At 39.5% G+C, this 10,865-nt stretch overlaps 1 protein-coding gene across 1 annotated transcript; it reads left to right on the plus strand.

Annotated features, from left to right (window-relative positions):
• Positions 1-27: 27 nt before the first annotated feature.
• On the plus strand, positions 28-10,761 carry SAMD15 (sterile alpha motif domain containing 15). Its single transcript, XM_043472647.1, has 3 exons — positions 28-1,762; positions 2,808-2,906; positions 8,982-10,761. Exons 1-3 carry the CDS (start codon positions 122-124, stop codon positions 9,216-9,218), a joined length of 1,977 nt encoding a protein of 658 aa, XP_043328582.1. The 5' UTR covers positions 28-121; the 3' UTR covers positions 9,219-10,761.
• The last annotated feature ends 104 nt before the right edge of the window (positions 10,762-10,865 follow it).

The raw sequence follows: 10,865 nt of genomic DNA on the forward strand, positions 1-10,865 counted from the left end.
ACAAACAAAACCCGGGGAGGGGAAGATTCCTTGAGACCTGGCCGGAAGTCGTGGTCTCCATAGAGACGCTATCGGAAGTTGGAGTTGCTAGGCGGCCTGGGCGCGACCGCTCATCTGAGTCATGGCTGAAGTCCCAGAGGATTACGATTCCCCCTCTGAGGAAAATGAAAACCTGAAGACTGAGAGACCGAAACTTCACTTTCTTCAGGTGACCGAAGACATCGAACCAGGCAGCGTGGCAGAGGCAGGCCCAGAGATTCCTGTAGAGATTGACCAAGACCCACAGCCAGAGACAGAAGAAGAGCCCTTCAAAGAGAAGACACCAGAGAGTGCTAAAGATGTGCCTCCTCACCTAAAACCAACCTGGACGTCCGAGGAAGAGGTTCCCCACAAGTTCAGGACAGACCTTTTCAGCGAGGTTGAGCTAGGGATTCCCCTAGAGGTAAAATCAGAGACTTTCGGACAGATAGAAAGAGAGCTTTTCAAGGAATTGCAAATCCCCGTGGACAGAAAGCATGAGGAACCAGAGGAGGAAGCCAAACCGGATGTTCCTGAGGATGTACCCATAGAAGAGAGCAAACCAGAGGTTCCAGAGGAGCCACTCAGAGAGCAATATGAAAAGACAGGTCTAGAACCTACAGAGCCAACCAAACCAGAACCTCCAGGTAAGAAACCAAGAAAATCAATTGAAGAGGCAGATCAACAGCCACCAAAGGTGACCACATCAGAGAATCCAGAGGAAATACAAAGTAAGTCACCTACAGAGAAAAGGACAGAGTCACCTGAGCAGGCCAAACCAGAGTTTCCAGAAGAGAAACCAAGTATGGCTACTGAGGAAACACAAGAAAAAACTCCAGAGCCACTAGAAGTGATCGAATCAGAGTCTTCTGAGGAAAAATCAGGAAAACCAATTGAGGAAACAGTTACAGAGCCATCAGGAAAGACCACACCGGAAGTTCAGGAGGAGACACAAAGTAAGTCAACTGCAGAGAGAGTTCTAGAGCCACCAGAGGACACCAAACCAGCAGATCAAAAAGATAAGCAGAAAAAGTCAACCGAGGAGACAGATCTAACACCATTACGGAAGTTCAGATCAGAGGAGACACTAAGAAAGTCAACTGAGAAGAAAGGTCCAGAGCCCCCAGAACAAACTAAAGCAGAGTTTTCAAAGAAAGAACCAGAGAAAACTGAAGAAACAGGTCAAGTGCCACCACAGATCAAACCAGAGGTGCAAGAGAAGACACAAACAGAGCCAACTAGGGAGATAAATTTAGAGTTATTGGATAAAACCAGACGACTACTTAGAAGAGAGACACTTGTAGAATTTGCCAAGGAAGACAGGCCAGAAGCAATCAAATTTAAACATTCTGTTGACAGGGATGAGCCTGAGTACTCTGACTATCCAATAGGAAAGTTGTTAATCAAAGGAACTAAAGTTTCAAAAGACTATGTATTAGAGCCTCTTCCAGTAAGTGAAGTAGACTCAGTGAATATAGATTATGAGTTTTCTAAAGAACTCCAAAATCTGTTCCAGCTTTCTGATACCAATTATGAATTATTCTCCTTTTTCTCTGAGTCTCAGAGGGATTTAAAAGAGTCCTCTGGTGAAAAGCAAGATCTGTCCCTAGAGTCAATGAAACTGGTACATAAAGATAGAGACACCCAGCCAGAAAAAAATTCTGATCTACAATTTGAGTACCTTCAATGGAGCCCAGAAAAAGTTGCCAACTGGATTTGCCAGCTAGGCTTCCCTCAATACAAGGTACACAAAAATAACCTTTGTTTGTGTGTGTTACATACTCTCATTCCTTTACTTCTTATTCCTCTATCCTTACCTGAGATTTTGTATCTTCACTGGAAGAAGTGTAGGACAGGCATGGACAATGGTAGAGGTAACTTGGATTTTAATTTTGGCCTTTCCACAGATATATACATATATTTGTATATTGGGAGATGAGGGCAAGTTCACATTTGTTTTTCCTATTCATCACGGTGATTATACTTCTCTACAATCCTTGAATAAAGACTAATTTATGTAGGCTTCTTTTCATAGAAATCTGTATTTCTAAAAAGATTTCATCCGTGGTAGATTTTTTTGGTTTGGGTTTTTTTTTTAAGCTTAAAAAACATTATTTTTTGGTTGCACTGGGTCTTCATTGCAGCTCATGAGCTTGTTAACTGCTCCGTGGCATGTGAGATCCCAACTCCCTGACCAGGGATGGAACCTGCATCCATCTCCCACTACCAACCACTGGATGGACTACCAGGGAAGTCCCTGAGGTAGACTTTTTGGTACTTTGTTTTTATTAGAAGCTTCCTTAACTTGAACTTGTATTGTTAGTCTTAGTGTCTACCCCAAATGTATTATATGGTATTGTGATTACCCACCCGTACTAATTTTTATAGCCAATTAACCAAGACTAGTTTTCTTTTTAAAATGGAGTAAATCCTCTTATTTCACTGCCAACTATGTTCTTACGCTACTACAAACAACACAAGATCTGAAATCTTTGGTACTTCTGTACTTAAAAATGTAGTTCAGGTAAGAAAGAAGCACTGGTTGTATCATACCCAAAAAAATAATAATAATAAGCAGCAGTATGAAATTTAATCAAGAGTTTAAAATACATAGGATTATTAGGATTATTAAAATTATTTCTTCTCAGTATAGCACTAGCGACAAACATGATTTGTTTATTCCTCCCTCCTTGCCTCTTATCTTCCTTCCCTCCTCCCTTTCTCTTTCTTGCTTTTTCTTCCTGTATTTGCCATCCATCTTTTGAGTAATGTTCTCATTGTACTGACAGGAGTGTTTTACCACAAACTTCATCAGTGGCCGAAAACTCATACATGTAAACTGCTCAAACCTCCCTCAGATGGGGATAACAGATTTTGAGGACATGAAGGTGAGTTGTGTATGGTTTCCTGATAGAGCACTGCAGCAGTACTACCATCTATCTCAAACCAACCTCCTTTTATTCCAACCTGGCCTTTGATTTCTGCCAGTGGTGTTATCATACTCCCAGTCCCCCAGGCTCAAAGTGGTTGCTTCCACTCTTTCCTTTGATTCCCCACAAAGATCCTAAGAACTGTCTCTCCTCCTATAGCATCTGGTTTTCTCCATTCCCACTTGTTCAGACATTTATCAGACCTTTACTAGAATATACACAACATTCCAGTAGCCTGCTTTTAGCTTCTGTCTATAGGCCCTTTGGGGGTTTTCCAGGTGGTGCTAGTGGTAAAGAACCCTCCTGTCAATGCACAAGACATAAGAGACATGGGTTCAGTCCCTGGGTTGGGAAGATCCCCTGGAGGAGGGCATGGCAATCCAGTCCAGGAATCTTGCCTGAAGAATCCCATGGACAGAGGAGCCTGGCGGGCTCACGATAGGGTCACAACAGAGTTGGACACAACTGAAGCAATGTAGCACAGCATAGGCGCTTTGGATTCAAGGGCCCTGATTTTAGACTGTCACTTTCCAACCATTTACAGTGTTCTCTTCAGAAGCCTTCTTTAGATAGTCTCAACTCCTTAGCTTCACAGTGGTGGGCTTCCCTTGTAGCTCACACGGTGAAGAATCCTCCAGCAAGGCGAGAGACCTGGGTTCAATCCCTGGGTTGGTAAGATTCCCCCGGAGGAGGGCTTGGCAACCCACTCCAGTAGTCTTGCCTGGAGAAGGCCCATGAACAGAGGAGCCTGGCTAGATACAGTCCGTGGATCGCAGAGTCAGACAAGACTGAAGCGACTAAGCACACACACAACTCCTTAGCTTAGGATTCAGGATCCTCCACGAGTGTTCTCCCACCACCATGAATCTCCTGCTCCAGCCTCACAGGTCAAGCTCACACCCTCGCAAACCTGTCTGATGCATTCTTCCTCCTATTAATACATCTTTGCTTAGTTCCCCCTCCCCCTGCATGACTACTATGAATCTTAGTCATCCTTCATGACCCCAGTCAATTCTCATCTCCCCAGGAAGTTTTTCCCGATCTTCCCAACCCATGGTAGCTTCACCTCCAAAGCTGTCCTGCATTTTATGTCTCTAACACCCATATGTCACTTAAAAAAAAAAACAAAAAACAAAAAACCATATGCATTTTGCTTGCTCTATTCCCTAACTTTGAAACAAGTTACATTAACCTCTCTGGACCTCAGTTTCCTAAGATCTCTCCAGCACCAACAGTCCATGATTATCTTTGCATAACAGTACCCTCCATGTATAGTGTTTTGTAGTCTACAAAACTTCCCACACATAATCTCATTTCTAACCTTTGCTTGAATACCTCCCACCTCAACATACCAGTGGTTTCATTCATTACACTTTTGCCCATAAATGCTCTGCCTCAGTGGTTCTCAGTCTTGGATAGGCTTTGGAATCAAATGAGATTAAAAAAAAAAAAAAGATTCCTGGGTTTCAGGCTCCAGAGCTTTTGATTCCTCAGGTCTCGGGTAGGCCCTGGAATTTGTTCCCTAGGTGACTCCTTTTTTCTTTTCTTTTTCCCCACCCAAGGGGAATTTGGTGAGTTTTATTTATTTTTTGGCCACACCACATGGCTTGCAGGATCTGAGTTCCCTGGCCAAGGGTTAAACCCGAGTTCTCATCAGCAGTAGCACAGAGTACTAACCACTGGACTGCCAAGGAGTTTCCCCATAGGTAACTCTTGATCAGTCCTTAGAACTATATAATTCCATAAGTCATATGATTTAGAAAGTAAGAAAATTATCCTTGTTAATACATAAAGTCATTTTTCTGACAAGATATAAAGAAATCCTTTAAATTGTTAAATACATAGTCCTAAGTGAACATTTAGTCTCTTGTACTCAATCAATAGCTGTCCTCCCTGAGTTTTTACTGTATGTTGGACACCATACATCTATTACTTCATTTAATCCCCATTTACAGAAGAGAAAACTGAGACCAGACAGGTGAAGCAACTTACACAAAATCATTCAGATAATAAGAGCCAGGATTCAAATATATTCTGTGTAATATCCCAATCCATGCTCTATTTAAACCACTACATTATATTGCCTCTTTTTTTTAATATTGCCTCTTTAAATGAATAATTTTGTAACTGTGAACCCACATATACATAATATAGAAAAGGACAACTTATTACAAATTTTTTTTGTAATAAGTTGATTGATTAATTACAATAATGCTTTCATGTAGCTACCAAGTACTACCAGGTAAATATCTTATCCTTTTTATGTTCAAAGATAATACAACCATTTTTATGAGCTCTAATGAGCTCTAATTTCTACTCATGTATATAATGTACTCAGTTTTCTAAATAAAAATAAGGAACAGAAATGCAAAAGTTTTTGCAAAAGTTTTGCAAAAATGCACTAGTACAGTAACTTGTAATATAAATTCCTAAAACATTTAAATACCAAAAACTTCAACTTTTCATCATGAGAAAGTGTTGAGTCTGCCAAGTCATTTTGCTTTTCTTGACATTTTCATTCCAAAAGTACATGTGAATAATAAAAATTCTAATTATGCTTTTTCTAGTCTTGCAAGAAGCAAGAGGTTTTAAATATCTTCTGAAATCCTCAAGAGTAAACGATGAACCCAGTAGTCTCTCCTTATATTCCAAGAAGTTTGAATAAGCAAACTTTGGAATACTTAGTATCAAAGTCAGTAGACAAATATGGCCTCTCCTTGAAATTACTAGGGTAACAAAGATCAAGATATTCATACAGGTATGTTAGATAAGCTTTGCTTGACAGGTCCACATAAAAAAAGCTAATTATACACTATGATACAGGTAACTTTTTAGAGATCAAACGTGACCTTAAGCATACCACAGATATCTTCCTTACTGATATACTAAGCGTTTGTTACCCCACCATTGTAATTATCGCACTAGTACAGTACATCCACCATTTTATCTCATAACAACACTTAAGCAATGTAGTTATCTTTTTCATGCCAACTCTCAATTATCATTGTTCACAGGCTTTAGAGATTGGGAGGAGTCAGGACAGGTTGCTTGAGTGTACAGAATTTTGGACATGGCTGCTAAGAAATTGGATCACATGTAAACTGTGCTTCCCATTTATAAGTGAAGTGAAGTCCCTCAGTCGTGTCCGACTCTTTGCCACCCCATGGATTATAGCCTGCTAGGCTGCTCTGTCCATGGAATTCTCCAGACAAGAATACTGGAGTGGGTTGCCATTTCCTTCCCCAGGGGATCTTCCTGACCCAGGGATGGAACCAAGGTCTCCCACATTGCAGGCAGACGCTTTACCATCTGAGCCACCAGGGAAGCCCCATTTATAAGCCTTGCAGTTAATTCATGGCCAATTTCTTTTCCCTTCAACTTCCCTTTACTTTCATAATTTTGCAACTACTCATACTTCCTCTACAGAAATAACTCACCTTTCCCTTTGTCCTTCCTAAGACATACTAAGATGACCAGAGAAGAGCTAAATGTATAGGTTAAACTGGGAGGAGTGCAGAAGAAAAGAAGCACTAATTATTATTCTTCCCTGGCCAAGAGCGCTCTGGAAACTGCTCTCCTGTGTTTCCCATTTGTAGTGATGCACTCGTTTGGTAAAAAGGAGAAAATATTTCTATATTGTCCTTTTTTTGTCCCTACTTATTCTAGGGACAAGCTATTAATAGACAAGATAGCACTGTGTTTACTTTAGCTTTCTGTCTTAAAAAAATATTTCTCAAAATATTTTTAACCGTGCACTCCAAGTGAACAAAAGATAACAGATAACTCTGTGACAAATATTTGAAGAAGAACAGATGAATTGCACATTCCTTTTATATGCCTGATTGTATATTTCAAAGTAGAGCCTTATCAGCTTTATAATATCTCAGCAATTTTACTACACCTGCCTTGTTGCAAGCTGCTTAAATAGCACAACTCATGTCACAAACAACATGTCAGCAATTGTCACTAAATGAAAAAAACTTTTTTTAATTTTCAAGTAATTTTAGTTTCACAGAACAGTTGCAAAGATAGTACAGAGAGTTCCCATGTACCTTAACCCTGTTTCCCCTAATGTTCACATCTTATGTAATCAGGATACCTTTATCAAAACTAAGAAATTAACACCAGCACAGAACTATTAAACAAACTATGGACTTTATGCAGACTTCTACAGTTCTCCCACTGATGTCCTTTTCTCATTCCAAGATCCAGTTGGAGATTGCATTTAGCTGTCCTGTTTTCCTTGGTCTTCTCCAATATAGGACAATTTCTTGATCTTTCTTTGTCTTTCATGACCTTGACACTTTGAAGAGTAGTAGCCTGGTATTTTGTAGATTTCCCTCAGTTTGTCTCATGTTTCCCATGAAATTATATTTTGTGGGGAAACCATCACATAGATGATGATATCATTCAATCATAGAGGTAGTACATGGCATTGACATGGTCTATTATTGGAGATGTTAACTTTGATCACTGGGTTAAGGTGGTGTCTGCAAATTTCTTCACCACAGTTACTGTGTTTCTCTTTCATATTCTCTTCATCAAAAGTGAGTTACTGAGGCCAGCCCACAGTCAAAGGGAGGAGAATTAAGCTCCCCCTCCTGGAGTGAGTGAAGAATCTGCAGGCAATGTGGGAGACCTGGGTTCAGTCCCTGGGTTGGGAAGATCCCCTGGAGGAGGGCATGGCAACCCACTCCAGTATGCTTGCCTGGAGAATCCCCATGGACAGAGGAGCCTGGTGGACTATAGTCCATGGGGTCGCAGAGTGGGACACAACTGAGCGACTAAGCACAGCACAGCACAGACCTAGAGTAAATACCACAGTATTAAACATACCGGGGGAGGTAGTTTGAGGCTATGCAAATTACCTGTTTCACCTTAAAGCTTTGCCTGATAATTTTAGCATTCATCAATATATCTTCCCTGCATCAGTTATTGCTGTTATTCTAATGATGATTTCCTATTTCTCCATTTCTTCCCTGTTTAATTGAAACTCAGCTTAAGGAACTCCTCTGTGTTTGTCTTTTGAATCTTGAAATCTCAGTGACTACAGACCTCAATTAGTATTCCTGCTGGGAATGCAAGGCAATGATAAAGACTCTGTCTTTTACCTACAACCATCCCTAGAGTCTGAACAACTCCAATTTAAGTAAGATTTGAGAAGAAAGTTATCTTACTTATCTAAAATGCACTTTATGGGCAGTTTTGCATCAGGCTTAGAAATATCTGTGGTGTGAATTTTACAGCCTTGTAACTATGGCCAGTATTTTTAAACAAATGCAAATTCATTCCAAATACTCCTTTGACTGTGTTCTAGCAGCAGTCTCATGGACTACATTCTCACCCAGAGGCAGAATATGAATTCAAATAGCAATGTTATAGCAGATCTACAATTAAAAGTAGACTTTGAAAGTGTAATGACAGTTTAATCGAGCATATCAAGTGGCATGGTACTCAGTGAATACAAATTATATTTTAGAGACATTGAAAATTGTGGCAAAAGTATTTTTAAAAAATACACAAGTATAAGCACTAATAAATTTTAACTGGGATTTTAATGTCTGCTTTTTAGTGTTTGAGATTTATTTCCAGTCCAATGCATTGAATAACTGTTTGAGTAATTATTTTTTTCTTAGTTGATTATTAACTGAGCCTCTTATAGACAAGTTATTTATTAACCTTCCTAGAGAAAGTCATGGCTCCTAATCTGAACATATTATCTGCTCATATCATTGGTCAGATTGCTCAGCCAAAAAAAAAGAAATGAACCCATCTGTGCCTATTTGATCCAAGGGCTTAGAAACATCTTTAAGTGGTACTTTTAGAAAGATAAATCATGTGATGTTTCTCTTAAGAAATGTGTTTTGATAATGTCAGGGTGGGAAGCCTTTCAGTGTATTCACTGTTTTATTTCCTCATAGAATTAGCTTGAGGGGTTGGCATTCAAGAGGTCTATGAAACTAAGTAAAACTTACTCGATTTTTAGTTGTGTTTTCAGGAAATTCCCATTAAAAGAATATCCTTGCATTACAGGTAATTTCTCGGCATACCCAGAAGCTGCTGGGAATTGAAGAGCCATTATTCACACGCTCCATCCGCCTTCCCTACAGAGACAATATTGGCTTATTTTTAGAGAGAAAAGGTCATAGTGGAGTTAAGTCTGATTCCTTGACCTTGTCTGAATTTGTGCGAGAAGCGGGATTACAGGATTATGCTCCACGGGTGACCACCCTTGAAAATGACGCAGCATTGTATTCCATTGACCTGTAGGGCAAGCTGGTTCACTTAACTTGAAAATCAAACTAAATTATGTGGGGGAATAAATGAGGCATTTCTGTGTTTTCTTTCTCCTCTTCATTCAAAATCAGAGTTTGAACTGCTGGTCCATTCCTAGTTCTGCCACTGACTCACAGCGCCCTCCCTTTATGTTTCAACTTTGCCCCTTGTTAAAACAAAGATAGCAATAGCTCTCTTTCTGGGTAACTATAAGACTTCCTGATAAATTCTAGTACTTCATCTGGTTTTGGAACACGTTGGGAAAACATAACAAAGTAAAATCACCTGCCAACTCAGATAATCCCAGATAATTATTGAATCAGCGTTAAATCAGACTGTGATGCACATTATAGGCAGGTCACTAAAGAGATTGCTGAGACAGGGACCTCTCACCCTTTTATATAGCCAGGCAGATATGATCCATTCTTGACATGTTAACTGTCTGTATCCAAAAGAAATTAAAACTTTTCATATCTTTGTGACAAACAGAAAGTTACTACCTGGAGCCAAGTCCTTAGGCTAAACTCCCAACATCAGGAAGACAAAGTGCCCCTGAAATGCTCACATTTCAAAGTGGCTTCAACAGCCCTGCCCCCAGAAGACAGTCCTAGGATGGAAAACTGGCAGAAGGTTCATTCACTTTTTTAAAAATATTAGCATACATCTCCAAAACAGAGAAAAAGGATTTAAATTACAAGTTTTTAAAAGAAAATATTTTATGAAAAAGTGGGAGCAGTTCTCATTCCTTTTTGGCATCAGAGAAGAAAAATTTTTAAATATCTTTTTAGATTTGTTTTTACCTGTTAAAATAGCGTGGCTTATAGAAGTATCACAGACCATGGATACTGACAGACAGTCTGGGGTTTGTCTACAAGGCTTTCTAATCGGTACCACCAGACTTTTATTTTTTTTTCCAAGGAATGCATGAGAGGGTGTCATCATCGATCCAGACTTTTATAAAATGAATTGCATGACTGGACTGCTCACAAGAAGTTAAAAATACTTTTTGTTGCTTGAATGACTCCGATTCCTCTCCACTTTCATAGACTTTTAACTTCTCTTTCTCTTCCCAGGCACACTTCTTAATCCTAAAAACCACTGTACCCTATCCAGTTCCTTACACCTGGATAAATATTCAAAAGAATCCTTTTTTGTTTTTCCCAGTGAGAGAAAGAACAGTGCCTCAATTTAGCTTTCATACCAAGAATATTAATGTTTGATGATGAACCTAATCTTTTCCCTAAGCAGAGTAACAAAATTTTATCTTAGACCATTTAAGATAGTACCACTGAGTCTGCTTGGCTCACAAGCATGCAAAAGAAAAAAATGTAAATGATTAACCTAAGACCATGGTGGTTTCCATGTACAGTGAATAGCTTTGTTTGAAAGCACTTTAGCATTCTGGCTAACAGTCGTTCTGTTTAGTGACAGCATAGTCACCACTATCCTTTCTCAACTTGATTGTTACTAACACTGTTTTCTATTCTGATTGATATAAAGTAATTGCAAAACATGAAATAAATCTGAACTGTGCCGTGCTTGTGTCCGACTCTTTGTGACCCCCTAGACTGTAGTCCGCCAGGCTCCTCTGTCCATGGGGCTTCTCCAAGCAAGAATACTGTGATTGTTTACCACACATCT

This window comes from Cervus canadensis, chromosome 6 (genome assembly GCF_019320065.1).
Source record: "Cervus canadensis isolate Bull #8, Minnesota chromosome 6, ASM1932006v1, whole genome shotgun sequence".
NCBI classification, from domain to species: domain Eukaryota; kingdom Metazoa; phylum Chordata; class Mammalia; order Artiodactyla; family Cervidae; genus Cervus; species Cervus canadensis.